The following is a 17303-nucleotide window of genomic DNA, read 5'->3' on the forward strand; positions in this document are numbered from 1 at the left end:
TAACTATATGGGAGAATAGGAATGACAGACCATTATTCAATATGGAAAAATAGACCATTACAAAGGACAAAAGACAGGGCCCCAGGGAAGAGTGAGAAAACTACAAAATGCCTGACATATGAGAGAAGGGAGAAGGAAAAATATTTTAAGAAATGATAGTCCGAAATTCTGGAATTTAATGAGACAACAAAGTTTACATTCAAGCATTCAATTGAGCGTGAACCGAAAATACAGTAAGTTCACAGAGAATCACTCAGAGTCAAGAAAGAGACAGGCTGTTGAATATTAAAGATTTTTAAACTGACAACGTCGGTGTGGCCAGAGAAACCTCACAAATAGAACTCAGGAGGACAATTAGAAGAACTGCAGTGTTCTCATTAGTAACCATGTAAAATCAAAATGCAACAAAGATAATCTCTGATTCAAGAAAAGTAAAGGTTCATGCTACAAGAATTGCTCTTGGAACATTTTCTGGGTTCTTTCATTTCTGAAGACCTGAATTTCCCTTTCATATCAATATAAAGAAAAATGATAGCAGAAGGAAACTCAGATCTTCAGGATTGAGCAACACAGAAAATAGTATATATCCCAGTAAATATTAAGAAACTTTGGTTTTTCCTTTTAATTTCTGTTTAAAATATGTTAGTGTTAAAAGTAAAAGTGATGATGTGATTTGGGGGCCTATAATATATATATGTGTAATGCTATTGTCAATGATAACAATAAAAATGTCATCAATTTTTAAGTTGAAAAATTATACATTCACAACATTTCTATATTTTACGTGATCTTATTTTCCTGAAGGATAATTTGCTTAAACAAGGCACTTTGGGTTGTTAGATGACTATAAAACATTAGATTGTCTAGTAAATAACTTCAGAATTCAGGGCATATGGTAGTTTATCTTCATTAAACAACAATAGATAGAATCATGTATTCATAATGCTCATCTTGTTGTTGACGTTTTTATTCTCCATACATTTGAAAAAATTGAAACAAGTTATTATGAACTTGCCTCCTAGATGACTAAGGATATAAAATTGTTTCAACTTTTTTTCCTAGAATATTTTGAACTTTTGAAAATGTTGGTACATTTTGTTCATATTCCTAAAATTTAAAATGTATTATCTTGGTAACTAATCCAGTTTTAATTATTCAGCTAATAAAATATTTATTAAGTAGTTCAGTTCTCCTGGTACCTTGTGTTACTCCCAAAGATCATGACCTTCAAGAATATAGTTAATAAAATATGGATAATATTTCCTGTAAATGGAAAAAAACAGGCACTTGATTTTGTAAAGAATAAGAAGTTTGTTTTTAGAAATCTGTAATGTGTTAGCTACCCCAGTGAATTCTGTTGGAGTGAAATTAAAGAATTTATGAAGCATTTGAAATCCATAAGGAGAAGGTAGTAAGTCAAGAAGCACTTTGGGCCATCAACATTTGGATGGTGCATGCCTATAATTTCAGTAACTCGGGAGGCTGAGGCAGGAGGTTCATAAACTGGAGGCCAGCCTCAGCAAATTAGTGAGGCCCTTTCTCAAAATAAAATATTACAAAGGGCTGGAGATGTAGCTCAATATAAAAGTGCCCCTGGGTTCAATTCCTAGAACTGATAATAATAATAATAATAATAATAATAATAATAATAATAATAATAATCATCATCAATACTTTTAGCAAAATTTCAATAGCCATTTCACAGCAAAATGCAGATAAAACTAAACATATTCATGTTTTTATTGGCGAATAGCAGTTAACTCTTGGAATCTTGGTTTCCTTACTTAAGAGTTTAAAATGATGTCCATCTATTTGGAGAAAAAAAGAGAGACTTTACAAAGGAAAAAAAGTTATTTGCAAAAAATATTCAAGTGGATTTTAAATATACTTTTAGGAAATCTATAAGATAAGATTATGAGGGACACACTGATGAAGAATGGGGTTGGCATAGTGGACCTAGCATTCTATCATGGCTATATATTTGCTGGAAATGTAAATTAAGTCACTCTGTATTTCTAGAAATCTTAGAGTGCAGTTAAAGGTGACTCTAGCAGGTGTCCATAAGGTGGGTTTGAGTATAGAGAGATTTCTTCCGTCAGAGTCCACTGAATTGATAGTCCCTCTAGTACAGATTTGAAGTGCCAACCCTTTACATGTACAGGTATGAAAAAGTTGCCATGTTCATAAATAAAATAGATAGGAAATATTTTCTGTGGAATTTTATTAGAACATGGCCATGTGAGGAGACCCAGAAGATAAAGTCATCTGAATTACCTTCTTCAAAATGAGTTTTATTATTAGTACTGGAATTTGCTGACATGGAGTTGACCCACATCTTGTAACAGTGTTATACAAATTGAAACCTGTGAAAAGAATTCCTTCTTAAGGTTTCAAGTAAACATAGTTTGTTATTATTAGAGAAACAGGATATATTTTAAAATATTTTTAAGACTATTCCCTAGAAAATTTAACCTAAAAATATTCTGATTTTATTTTTTTAATCATGGCTTAATCCATTTAAAAATGTCATATCTTGGATCCAAAAATTTTACATTAAAGTAGAAAAGGTTTTAGACATCCTGAATTGAAAAGAAAAAAATAAAAAAGAAACTTTTCTTTTTTAGTTGTTTTCCCTTAGACCATGGGTCAGCAAACATTTCCTATAAAGGAGCAGAATGTAAATATTTTTGGCTTTTCAGCATAAGACATAGAAAAAATCAGTATTATGCAAGTACTTATATAACAAGACCCAAAGCAAATTGTCACAAAATTTTATTGTGATAATTCAAAAGAAAATACTTAAGTATAGTAATTTGTAATGCAAGTCTACAAATAAAAGAAATAGCATTTCTTTCTTTGTTAATTATAAATATATGTTCTCAATGCTCAAACCAATTGTAAATATTGGTCTGCAAAAACCATTTTTAGCTTGTGGACCATAAAAAAGCATGCACAGACTGGATTTTGCCTATGAACCATAGTTTGGTGAACCCTGCTTAAGACTATATATATAGGGCTGGGGATGTAGCTCAAGCGGTAATGCGTTCACCTGGCATGTGCGGGGTGCTGGGTTCGATCCTCAGCACCACATAAAATAAAATAAAGATGTTGTGTCTACTGAAAACTGAAAAATAAATATTAAAAAATTCTCTCTTTTCTCTCTCTCTCTTCACTCATATATATATGAATGAATATATGTTTTTGTATAGTTAGAACTAGTATTTTAGAAAATTTCTCCTTTACAATGAAGAGTGCAAGAATGATAAGGTTGGTAGGCATGGATCTCATATAAGAAGGACTTATTTGTATAGAGTAGAAAGGTTATGGTCTAAAGAAACAGCAGGGAACAATGAGTACCTTGAGTTATAACGTGGTAAGCAGTAATTACTATAGAGGGTCTTTGAAAAATGCTGTCCTCAAGGGAGATCCAAGGTTCCGTTATGGTAAAGAGGGAAAAGGAACCCTCAGAAGAGAAATTGAGAGTAAAGGGAAGTTGGTTAGTGTGGAGTGCTGGAGTTAGAGTGCACAGTGTAAAGGTATGGCAGGTGAGATGGTAAAGAGCCAAGGAGCACTGAGCATTGTTATTGGCACAATAACATGGAGTGGGATCTGGTGATGATCAGTACTATAATCTGTTGGCAATAAGTATTGTAATCTGGCATGCAAAATGGAATAAGTGGCATGGGAGATTTACTTGAGATAGTTTGCCCTGTGGTAAGAGGCATAGTTACTACAATGATGGGATCCATCAAAGTTCTATGTTCTTTGGTAGTTGCTGCACTTTGAATGTGTCCCCATAGAAGCACCTGTGTTGGGAAGTGGGGCCTAAAGGTAGGTGGTAAGGGAAGGAGGGCAAAGGAATCACTAGCCTTATATCTAGTCTAGTTTCCTTGTAGAAAAGGAGGTCAGCTTCTTTTCACACATGTCCTCTTATCCTTCTGCCTTCCAACAGCAAGAAGGCCCTTTTCAGCCCCTTGATCTTAGATTTCTCAACCTTTAGAACCATAAGGAGTAAATGATTCTCACTTAATAAATTACTCAGTCTGTGGTATTCTATGAGAGCAGCACAAAGTAAACTGTAGGCTAAATGCTATAACAAGACATCATATTGTTTGTGATGAGCATTCTATATAGCAGACTTCATGGACTGGTCACATCCATCCAGTATCCCATTGTTCATTTGTTCTGCAGTTTTATTTTATCTCTCCAAGAATTATGATGCAAAGTTATTAGTGAAGTCTGAGTTCAGACTTTCCCATAAAGTCATCTTGCCTGCTGTCGAAACATCTGCTTTTCTATTTCTACTAGTCTCCATCTTATCTAAAGATAAGTACTTTCTAGCTCTAAAGTACTATGCACATCAAGGGTAAGAAGCATACTCAACTCCCACCACAGGTTGATGTGAAAAGCACTTAATTTTAACTGAGAGTAGAGGGCATTTGGTTGGTTGTGGAGTGGTGGTGGTAGAGTACACATTGGAAAGCTACAGCAAGTGAGTTGGTACACGACCAAGGAGTATTTACTGTTGTTATGGGTTATTCTTTACTATACTGTAACCTATAATATTAGGAAACACAAAAAATGGGAAAGGTGTTTAGTGGTTCGGTTTGAGATACTTCTGCCTTAGTGGTTCATGTTACAATTTTGTTGAGATTCTGCTAATTCATTTCACTTTCTACTTCTAAATTAGAGCAGAGTGTAGAGAAAATATGTTTTTTTTAACATTAACTGAAAATAAAGTGATAAATTCTAAAATCATGAGAAATTTTTTTTCAAGGCACCTTATTAATATTCTTATCTCCAAAATTGGACTAATATTTTTCTAGTAAGTTTTTAGATGGATTTTTTTCTTCATAAATATCATTTAAACCACGAAATGGATGAATGTTAAGACAGATAACATTTATTGCCAATGCTTTTTTTTGCAGAGTATTTTGAAATTTATTGCTTCATAATTTTAATTTTCAAGTACAAGAACTTTTTTCTTTTATTATTATTAATTTTATTTGTTGTACGTAGTTGTACATGACTGCAGAATGCATTTCAATTCATCATACATAAATGGACTGCAATATTTCTCTGGTTGTACAGGGTGTAGAGATGCACCATTTGTGCAATCATACATGGACCTAGAGTGATATCTTTACCCTAGCTCCATTCCCTCTCAAACACACATCTGTTTTCCTTTTCCACTCTCTAGCTTTCTGTCTTGATCCTTTTATGATTGTGCATTTGAGACCAGAGATGATACTGCTGGTAAGAATAAGTCAGCATCGGGTCCTTGTTCTCCTGATATTTAAGATTAAACACCCAATAAATGACAAGGCAACAGAAAAACGTTTTATTTAAAGGACAGGAGAGAGAGAGAGAGAGAGAGAGAGAGAGAGAGAGAGAGAGAGAGAGAGAGAGAGAGAGAGAGAGAGAGACTACTCTGACTCCAAAGCTGTTGCCTGAGGAAGTGGGGGGTGTCCTGCCCCTTTTAGCCTTTCTTTTCACGTCCCCTTCTCCTCTTACTTTGCCTACATGGCAAAAAGGTGGGAAAGGAGCCCTCCATTGGTGCCTCAGAGAAAGGCAGGAGAGGAGTACCCAGGAGGTATTCCATCAACAACTCCTTATTGGGAAAAATAATTCCCTGGAGGCAGGTAACCATGGCAACAGGTTGGAGGAAAGGGAAGTGCTCTGGAGGTATTAGTACTTTCTTTTCTTTTGAATCAGCCCCCATATTCCTGACTCAATCATTCATTATCTATACTCACTGTTCTTTTGCCCTGGCATCAATTTCACCATCTAACCTTCTAGACCTGCCTTGCTTGTACTATGTCCTCCACTTAGAATAATGTTTACTTGCTCCCAGCTCAAAATAACTACTGGAATTTTTGGATCCAGTTATGATGTCATGTCTCATCTGGAGACCTTGCTGACACCCCCAACCCCAAATTCTGACCATCTCATACCATTTACCTAAATTCCAGTAACACTGAGCTTCACTAGATTATAGAAATACTATATTTTAAAATAAATCCATAAACTCTTTCTTTATTTTTTCGTTATATATGTGGATTGTTCAACCACAGGAGCTATGATATTCCTTGTTTTCTTTGAGACTTTGTGAACATTAAGCATTCAGTACAATTGTACATGAAGGAATGAACCACATGAATGAATGAACCATCAAGTCTCCAGACACCTCTCTCCCCCATACCATGCAATCTTCTCTCTTCTTTCATCCTTAAAATTTCTTCATTGGTAAATTAAAAATACTTACCCCAAACAGTCATATGTATGTATTTCTTTGGAACAATGTGAAATTTACCATATCACTTTGCATTACCAATTGACAGAAGTGGTATTTCACCAGGGGTTTATACTTAACTCTTCTGCCCAATGTCACTTTTTCTATCTTGTGTGTTCATGTCATATCCAAGGAAGAAGCAAATCAAACAACTGCATACAAAAATTAATGCATATTAAGGTTTTATTTTTTTATTTTTTATTTTATTTTTTTTATTTATTTTTTTATTGGTTGTTCGCAACATTACGAAGCTCTTGACATATCATATTTCATACATTAGATTCAAGTGGGTTATGAACTCCCAATATTTACCCCAAATGCATATTAAGGTTTTAAGATTGACCAAGACAGAATATAATATGGTGGATTGAAATATATGTTCTGAACAGAACACTTTTACTTAGAATTTCATCCAGAAGATTCTGATATGTCTACTCTATGGAGCTCATGCCCCCATCCCTCACCCACCACATCGAACACTGTCATAGTGAAAGTACTGCCAGGAAAATTCTCATTTATTGTTGTATTATATGAGTGCCAATGAAGACTAAAGGCAGACATACCAGTAAATAATTTATTGTAAACAATCAACCATAAATTACTAAGGATCAGAAATTACTATTTTTAACACCATCTTATATGCTTGTATCCGCCAAATGATTTTAGAGTACATTTTGTTGCAAATATTCATACATCATAAGTATTTCTATTGTAACAGAGTAACTGAAGAACACTGGAGAGTTTACTGTACAGAATCTTACAGGGGAATGTATCCCAACTGCTTTTATTCTGGACTCCAAGTTATACTTAAATTTAAATGATTCTCATCCTCACTTCCTTTTTGGTTCAATCAATTTTAAGTTCATAAGAACATTAATCAGAATAAATAATTTTATTCTGGACATAGAGCTTTTATTACCAAGTTCACTTTCTATGGATATTTTACTTGTATTTAGTATTTTTGAAGGATATAATAAAACAAAAAAAATGAATGTTTCTGTTCTGCAATAAGAAAATGTATTTCTTCATTTGGGGCCAAGGATGTCTTGAAATTGCATGAAGAAGTAGTATAAAGAGTCTAGAGTTGTGGGGAAAATGTGCATGGGAGATAGCCAAGCCTGGTTCCACCTTCTGCATTTTTCAATTTTCTTTCTTATCAGCATGCCCATAAACTGGAAAGTATTAGGCACAAAACCATTGATAAGCATATGAAAATTTCTTCCAGTCTCTCTCAACTCTCCTTCATGGAAACTCTTAAGTACTGCAATTTGAAATAAAATGAGTCACAATACAAATGTGAAAACAAATTATTTTAATCTTGGAGGCTAAAATGCATATGCAGCATATTTTTCACTAATTTTTTGATGCATAAGAGGGAAGACAACTAGCTGGAAAGACTCTCAATATAAATGATAGTGAAGGACTTTCTTTCCCATGAATGTATAAAGGTTAAATGGTTGCATGCCACCTGTTAATTAAGATTCCGAGAGTAGGCAACAGAAATGGACTCATTAAAACAGAAAATGAACTCATTAAAACATATCTGAAAGCTTTCAGAACCAATGAGAAGGTTGGAATTCTATGACCAGAAAATGAATAGGAGCTATGAAGATCCAGGCATTTTTGAACATAGGAATGTGTTCTGGAGAATCTGATTAAGATACTGCAGCAAAATCTGTTAGGGTGCTACAACTGGTATTTAGACCTATGAACATTCACCTCTACCCTTGGAAAAGTGAGGCTCTCTGTGTATTCCTATGAACTATTTTTAAACTGCAACTTTATTCCCTCAAGATTCAGAGTCATGTGGAGGAATGTGACCATAGGATGTTTCATCAAGCATGTATTTATATTGGTGACAAGTCTTCCCATCCATATTTTATTGCACATCAATGCACAGGTAATACAAGGATCCTCTAAAATTGAAACAAATTTCAGAGACTGAATCCCCACCAAAGAGAAAATGTACTCTATGCAGCTGATACAGAGAAACAGCATACCATCTTCAAATTCTTACGCTTCCTTCCAGGAAAACTGGGAAAGGAATATTTGATTCTAAGTTTTAATTACATATTTTATGATCAATTACTATTAGATCAAGTGATTAAAAAATCTGTGTACAGATATCCTGATTTTGTGTTGTTTTTTTAAATGTATAGACCACTGTGAAATACTAAATTCACTCCTTTTACAAATAAGAAAAGTAAGTTTCCATAGAGGGGAAGTGACTTTCCTGCCCCAGTACTACAAAAAGCCATTGACATTGCCAGGATCATATCACATCTCTCTCATAGAAATCATCCTCAACAGGGCCACAAATAAATGTAACTTTTACATAACAAAGTTGTCATTCTGAATAGCTAGCCCTGTCTTGTATACTCCTTTTCTATATTTTTCTTCAATACTCCAAAATCTTACTTTAATTTTATTTGTTTTCATTTCAAGTTCTATTGCCATCACTCATGTAAAGTAGTACTATTTCTCCTGAATTAATTTATTGGTTCTATTTTTTCCACCATATCTACACTGATTTGCATATGCTTTCTTTGGAAAGTCATAGTAGATCATAAGTTCTTTTTTTTTTTTTTTTTTTTGGATCCAAGGCTTAACACAATGCCTCATATGTAGAAGGTGACTGATACCTATTTGGGTTACAATGAAGGGATAAAAGAAGGGAAATAGGCAAGACAAGGAAGTGGTGAAGAAGGGAAATAGGCAAGACAAGGAAGTGGTGGAGGAAAAGTGAAAGAAGAAAGTGAGGAAGGGGAGTAATCAGACACACAAAGAGAAGACAATACCATCCTCTTGCACTGACACATACATCAGTGTCCAAGGAACTTTTTATATTAATAATAATGTTGATGACTTTATCTCCTATGGATTCCAGCTTATTTATTTGGACCCATAAATATGTGTATTAATGTTTTTAGTTATCAGGATGATCTATTAATCACAATGTTGTCTCTAAATGAGCTTTATAGTCTGATGTAGCCAAAAGACAATCTGCTATTACATTCATTGATTATAATTGATACTTTCACTGACTTTATTTTGGTATCCATTTGTCTCTTAATATATATATATATATATATATATATATATATATATTAAGAGACAAGGGTATAAAAGATAAGGGTTTGGAACTGGAAAGTGACTTATGTAATTAAGAATTTAAGACAAAGGGATATTTTTCACTTGCTGAAAATTGCATTATATTCTGTAAAGGTTTTAAGAAATAAGAACTTTGAAAGGGCTTCCTGATATGAATAATTGCAAATGTCAAAGTATGAAAGTTCCCTGATAGTAATTCTATTTCTAGAATGCCAGGTACTGATTCAAAGGTGACATGAATGATTTGAATGAGTCGTTTTATATCAGAGAGATGGTCCTGTAGCAGTATGAAAGCAGTCTTTATAACCAAGAGAGAGATTTATTTAAGGCCAAAATGTCAGACGTAATCAAATTATTTAACTTGTACTCATAACTTTATTTTGCACTATATTAATGGACATACAAAATTTATTATATCCCAGCAAGTTAAAGAAACAGAATGTTATAAAGAGTAAATTTGAATGCTACATAGTGGTTTTTAGTGAAAAACTGATAAAAATCTTTATGATAATATTTTGTAAGTATTAATATAAATTACATATTATATTTTTTAACTTCGTTTTAAATTTGTTTTAGCATACATCCTGTAAAGTAGACAGTGCTGGTCTTTATGAGCATTGACATGGTACCTGGAGAAGAAACAGAATATTGTTCACACCCAGAAAACCTTTATTCTGCCTCAACTAGACACTATTTCATTCAAAGGGTGATCACTATCCTGATTTTAAAATGATTATTAGCTCTCATAAGTAGTATACTAGGAGCATTTTATGTGTGTATACACACACACACATACACACACACACACACACACACAGGCACAGATTCAGCAATCTGTCTACCCATTCACATACATTTCTATTAGGCATGTTCCTTGGAATAGCACGGCTGGGTCATTCAGTTGCACATATGTTCTGCTTTGGTAAAAAACTATTAATAAGATTTACAAAGTATTCTACCAATTGTTTCAAGTGCATGAGTATTTTGTTATTTCTCATCATTAGCTACACATTATGGAGTCTCTCTTTCATTTTATCATTCCAATACCCAAGTATTTCCCTTTTGTTTTTTTACTTTCTTTCATGTTATCAAGAACCTAAATTATATAAATCAAAATAAGGACTTTTTATTCATAGGATTTTACTTAAAATTTTAAAGAAATAATAATCCTTCAACTGTTTCTTAGGATGAAATTTTATGTAAATTGCATAAATTGCTTAGAGAGGAATTTTTTTTCACTATTTGATGGGATCATCTCCTTTAAGGGTAAATGCTGTTAATATTTCAAGGATTTTTATTTATTAAAAAATTAAATATCTTATAACATCTTATACATATAATAGAATTGAAGGAACCTTATCCTCATGTCAAGGAATTCTTATTCTTTGTTATAAAATTTTATGTATATATGTGTGTGTGTATGTGTGCGCATACGTGTATGTGTGTGTGTGTGTGTGTGTGTATATATATATATATATATATATATTCAAAATGTTTAATGTTATCTGTATGATGAAAACTCTTCATTTATTGAAAAATAATAGTGCTTGCTCCCAATAATGTCTGTAAGTCAATACAGAATCTTCATATTTCTAATAATTTATTTCCACATTATTACATCAAGTTCACTTTAATAACAAATGCTTAGTTTATCGTAGTATAATACATTCTTAAAGAAATTTTTAAGGTAGCATCATTAAAAATTAAAATCTGTTCCTTGTAAAACAAAAGATCAAAGGGTCCACACACATTTTTGGAGCCAGATTTGGGCCACTAAGATTTGCACAAAAGGAAAGAACTGCAAATGATTTGAAGAATGTGCCATCAAGGCTAAAAGGAGCTGCAGTGATTGACTCTGGGGGCGGAGAATAAAATGATGCAAGTGAGTGAAACTAAAGCATGTGCTTCAGAACTCACCTTTTAAATGTAAGCACTTTAGACGTAACATTAGGAATAATGACAGCATTTTAACAATCATTCTTCCCATTAAGCAAAATGTTTAAGAATTACCTTTCTGCCATCAGTCTCTAATTTTCACCATCCATTCTTTATTTGCCACCAATTATTTTATTAAGTATTCCCCTAAAATTGATCATACCACGCACCTGCTCATAAACAATTTAAAGTTGTCAAATATTGAGAAACTTTGAGTTAGTTTCTCTACGATTTGGCACCAGTTAACCTTCAGATCAAGCATGGGTGTATAGATCCTCTACAACTTTTCTCCAAATATTTCTATATAGTCATGCTTTAGTTTTAGCCCATTCTGGTCTTTAGAATAGAGTTTCTTCTTTTCTAACTTTCTAAGCCTATAGAATCAATCCTGTCCTTTATGCAATGCATATTTAGTATCTTTAAAAGTCTTGAACCAAATCACTCATCCTGACCATCTGCCATTCATGACTCAACCTGGTAATTCTTGTATTTTGCTTCATTGAATTTAGAGGTTTACCTACCAGTCACATAAAATTATAATCTTGAAGATAAGGAAGAAACATTGTAAATATACATATATATGTACAATCCCAGGGATATTTAGTAAGGTACTTTCAAACAACAAATTACAAATGGGCTTTTAAAGGCTTGGAGAATTAAGTTAAATATTTAATATATGGAACATGATTATGCCATAAATTGTTTAACTATGAATCAAAGTTCTCACTTGGGGAGTGGTTTCAAGCCCATCTTCCCTGCCAAGGAACATATGGAAATGTCTAGGGACGTCTTTGGTTATCCTGTCTGAGCAGAGGGAATGCAACTGGCATCTTGTGTGGAAGCTGGATGTGCAGCTAAACATCCTGGCATGCATGAAGCAGTCTTCCACAACAGAGAATTCTCTCATACTAAATGTTGTAGTTCTTAGTTTGAAAACTCTTCTATGTTAGGAAAACACCCTTCTTATCATCAGTTTTTTTTTTAAATAATAACTATCATTCATGTAGCCCAAAGTCCAGATTAATTTCTATATTACTCATATATGAACTTCTGCAATTTATATACAAATATAAATGTGGTCACTAATCACCAGGAAATGCAAATCAAAATGACAATGAGATAAGACCTCACAATTATTAAGAATGGCTGTTATCCAAACAAACAATCAAACAAATTCAAGTATTGGTTAGCATGTAGAGAAATGGGTACATTTATAAATTGCTGATGAGAATGAAGCTAGAGTAGTTTCTATAGAAAATAGTGTGAAATCTCTTCAAAAAATTAAAACTAAAACAACCTTGTGATCTACTAATTCTACTTCTTGGTATTTGCTCAAAAGAATTCAGGTAAGTATTTCGAAAGATATTAGCAATCCCATATTTGTTGTACCGCTATTTACCACAGTCAAAATATGGAAACAATCTAAATACCCACCAGTGGATAAATAGAGAAAAAGTGCTGTATACCACAATGGAATACTTTCGCTCTACCCTTATCAGCCATAGCTGTCATCCGGAATAATTTCTGATTACAGTTTCCCCACCTGGAATGCAAATCACAGAAAAAGGTAATTCAAATACTACCGCCAATGCACTATAAGTTTACGGATTCTATGATGGCATTTATGGATATTTTTTAATGATTCATTTTCTAATTTTGGATTATCATGAAAATCACTGAAGTCAGTAAAAGTGAAGTAGCTTTTGAGTAGTATTTCTGATAAAATAGATTGAATAGCCAATGCTGTTTGTTGTTGTTGTTGTTGTTGTTGTTGTTGCTCTTTTAAGCTGGCTGAAAAAATTTTGTGAGAGTGTGGCTGTGACCATCCATTTCCTCTGGTTGCATTAGTCACAGAGGACTCATTAACACTGTGCTTACTCAAGGTCTTTACATTTTCATGACTTTAATATCAATTGATCATTTCTTGTTTGTCCACCACATGTCACTTGTGTATGGAATGGGATATGCCCTGTGTCTCTGCTTTTGTTTGGAGTTGAAGAGTCCCCCAAAGCTCATGTATAAGATTATGCAAGAAGGTTTACAGGAAAAATGATTGGGTTGTGAGAGTCTGAACCCAATCAGTGAATTAATTCCTTGATGGTATTAATTGAGTGGAAACAAAAGATGGGTAGAGTATGGATGAAGGAAGTGGGATCCTGGGGGCTTGGCTTTGAGTTATATAATTTTGTAGCTGGAGAGTGTAATCTCTCTCTCTCTCTTTCTCTCTCTGCTTCCTGATCATCATGTGAGCTGCTTCCCTCTGCCACATTCTTCTGCCATGATGTCCTGCCTTACCTTAAGCCAAATAAACTTTTCCATTTTTACAATTGTTCTGGTTGGGTCTTTTAGTCACAGCAGTGAAAAAGCTGACTAGAACAGCTTCCTCACGCAGTAACCCAGGCTGCTGGTGTTCTCAGCATGTGGAGCAGCTGCTGGTGTTGCAGGAGGAGGAAGACAAGGTGGTAAATTGAAAATTGGCTCTTAAAGCCTCCTTTCCATCAGTGACACACATTGTGTCTGATCTCTTGATGATGAGCAATATCGACTAGCATATTGATTAGAATAATTTCTTGGAACATGTATTACATATTTTCTGACAGAATAATTCAGCACATCGTATTTCAATTATCTTCCTGTTTCCTTTGGTGACTTTACAATTTTCAGTTATTTTTGTGGGTAGATTAAGAATATTGATTTTGAGAAACTGGATAGTTGGCATGCTTTATAAATTTGAGGCTTAATTGATCAAATACCTATCTTTCTATCTGTTATGCTTTTTAGGTGGCTCATTGAAGGAATGAATTAATGATATCAAAATATTTTGACAGTTTAATCAGTACCATTGGGATGCATGGCATTACTGTTTGTCATGTTTCCAGGGTGATTTAAGTCTAGTTGAAGCCCCATTTAATTTCATCAGAATGGAAGGAAGATAGGATCCAGTTTCATTTCATCAGAATGCCTGAGAAAAGTATCTGGGAATATGTGGAGTTCTCAAATTGTCAAGGTAGTGGTTAGAGTTTTTCATTAGGTGAAATAATGCAATTCAGTGAAAAATCTTGTAATTGAAATGCGGTTAAAAATTATAAAGGTAGATTTTTTATGAAAACAGCTACTATTTTTTGTTGCTGTTTTTGTCTATTGGGGAAAAAAAGATTTTGTGGACGGTCTCTAGTAGTATAGCTTTTAGTGGGATGGCATTAAAATTCTGATTCCATATTGCTTGTTCTTTTACATTGGAGCAGATGTCAGTTTCATATGGATTCTGGATGTAATCCAATCTGTTCTTCAAATATAAATGTAATTACTGGTCAATAGTTGGGGATAATTTATACATCTGCTGAAGTCGTGGAGGTTTTATTAATTATTTTTGACTTAGAGTTCTTTCCCTCTGAAAAACTGAGGATTTTGAATCATGTTGCTTTGGGTGAAGTCACCTTTTTCCTAATGAAGTCTTGGGTTGAATAGTTGGGGGTTATGTGCAGTCGTTACTCACAAGTGCTATTAGAGGGTTCTCATTTAGGGGGAAAAAAAGAGGTGGTTATCCCAAAGAAAGAGTTTACACTTTTTTTTTTTAAGGACTGAAGAAGTTAGTATGCAAAATACATATAGTTTAAGCTATAATCAGCTAGAATAAAATTAATGTATTTTTCCAGCTATCAGGGTTTAATTAATTAAATTTATTAAAGTCCTTAAAGTCATTAATTCAAACTTTCATCCAGTATTATGATACCTCATATTATTCTCAAACTTTTGCCTACGTGGGATCTCTATTCTTTAATAAGAAGCTTATTTCCTGTTTTGTATTGTTACCTGAAAACTTTCTAACTGAAATGAAAACAATAAATATAATTGATTTAATCCTCCTCGCCCTTCCACTGTGGCTGTTCGACTCCTAACACTAATGTGTATTTAACTGGCAAAATGTGGACTACTGGCCAGTTGTTGGGGATCATTTACAGATGGGCTGAAGCCATGGAGTATTTTATTTTGATTCAGAATGTAGAGCTTACCAAAAGCTCAGGATTTTGAACCATGTTAATGTATGAGACCAGCCTTGATTTTAGGAATAGCCACATGTGTTTTATATTTTATATTCACTATCTCATTTACACTTCATAACAGACGGTATGTGTGAGACTTAACCACATTTTACAAATGAGGGGACTGCAGTTTACCAAGGTCAAGAAAATTATCAAGGTCACTAGATTTTAAATGTAGACTAGCTGAGGGTAAAGTCCATGCTTTTATGCACCATGCTGTACCCTTCTGTTTTTGAGATATTTTATCCGTAGACTGATATTCTTACTTATAATAATAATTATTAACTAAATATACCCAATATTAAATGCTTGCCACATACCCAATATCAAAATAGAATATCAATGAGATTTTCTGTAAATGCCAATTTGCTCTGTTACTATTCGCAACCAGATTTGAAATCTAGGATCTAATAATTATTTAGACAGTTGTTTTAGAAGTGCTTGTATTTTCTCTAATTGCCATTTTGTGTATGATTCTCTACCATGCTAGTTACGTCCTTTTCCTTATTGGTGGAACATTTGATGCTAAAAGAAGTATGGCTTGCCCTGGACAATTTTTGACTCCCCTAATATACGAAAGAAACTTGGTTCTATGGAAGCTCATAACACAACATGGATCAGCTCATTTATTATTAAATACAATATAAAGTGAATTACACATAATTTTATCCTGAATTATCAATAGCAAAGTTAGGTCACTTTGGGTGAACACCATCATTCCTGTTTGGGGGCTGTTGTATTGATATTACTGAAGGAGACTCTATACTGTGTTCAAATTAAAACTCTACCACTCTCAGGCACAAGTTCCTTATCATTGATATGCTATTTAAAAAAATGTTGGCAAAGAATATTGGTACACGGGTAAGTGCATTTCATGTGTAAGTTAAAAGGACTTTTATTATTTCTTATTATCAGTGAATCTGCAAGTCCAGCTGGATAGCTTCTAAAAGATTTTCTAAAGATATTTTTATTGACCCCCCAAATGCATTTTTCTAACAGTAAATACTCAAAATTGAAGCTTTTCCAACAGACAATTGACTGTTACTAAAATGACATCTATTTCAGTTATTATTCTCTTGAGTATGCAAAATGTTACCTCACAGCCAAACCAATTTTGTGGTATGGGAGAAACATCATTAAGTAGATGAAATATTGTTGCTGAAAATAAGGATTTAAAAACATCAATATCAACTTCCATGTGATTTCAAAATGACAACTTGATATTGATATGATAGGAAAAGAAGTAGCCATTAACAATTGATTACAAATATATGTATTAAATTTTTTAAAAAAGATTATAAGTAGGCAAATGACAAAACATTAATTTAGTGATCATTATATGATATGAAAGTTTAATAAAGACATCCTAACATGTTGGGGTTTTTTGTTTGTTCATATGTTTTCTGATCCAGATTTATATTTTTGAAAATAATATCTACTACCAACCTGATATAAAGAGCAGTTCATTGCGACTTACATCCTCTGGAAAAGAAGGAATTATTTTTAATGGGATTGCTGACTGGTTATATGAAGGTGAGTTGAACAGATTTGGTTTCGAAAGAATACAAACGACATATGTCGATAGAAAATCTAAAAGAAAAAAAATCTATTCATACCAGAACAATACATTTAGCACTATATCTTCTCATTTCCTCTCAAAATTGCCTCCATGCTTTCATCTTTTCATGTTTACATTTTACCTGGTTGTAATTTAAATCTACTTATATGAGTCCACTTTGGTTATATGTTTGAAAGTGTATATATAAAATGCACATACAGACACACTTGGTCTCGGCTACACAAATTTTGTTGTTGATGATACTTAACCAATGAGAATGGATGGATACCTCACAGCATTCTGGAATTAGATGCTTAATTTTTCAGATTCTCTGGAAAAGGAGAAACAAAAGCCTTTACCTGTC

At 33.3% G+C, this 17303-nt stretch overlaps 1 protein-coding gene across 4 annotated transcripts in view; it reads left to right on the forward strand.

Annotated features, from left to right (window-relative positions):
* Positions 1-17303, forward strand: part of Dpp10 (dipeptidyl peptidase like 10) — a 1268842-nt gene that overhangs the window by 1149875 nt on the left and 101664 nt on the right. For all 4 annotated transcript variants that reach the window (XM_040294095.2, XM_078017228.1, XM_005315927.4 and 1 more), the window contains exon 8: positions 16794-16914. In XM_040294095.2, the coding sequence (XP_040150029.1) occupies positions 16794-16914 (121 nt within the window). The remainder of the gene's footprint in view (positions 1-16793; positions 16915-17303) is intronic.

Source organism: Ictidomys tridecemlineatus, chromosome 7, assembly GCF_052094955.1.
Source record: "Ictidomys tridecemlineatus isolate mIctTri1 chromosome 7, mIctTri1.hap1, whole genome shotgun sequence".
Classification (NCBI taxonomy): domain Eukaryota; kingdom Metazoa; phylum Chordata; class Mammalia; order Rodentia; family Sciuridae; genus Ictidomys; species Ictidomys tridecemlineatus.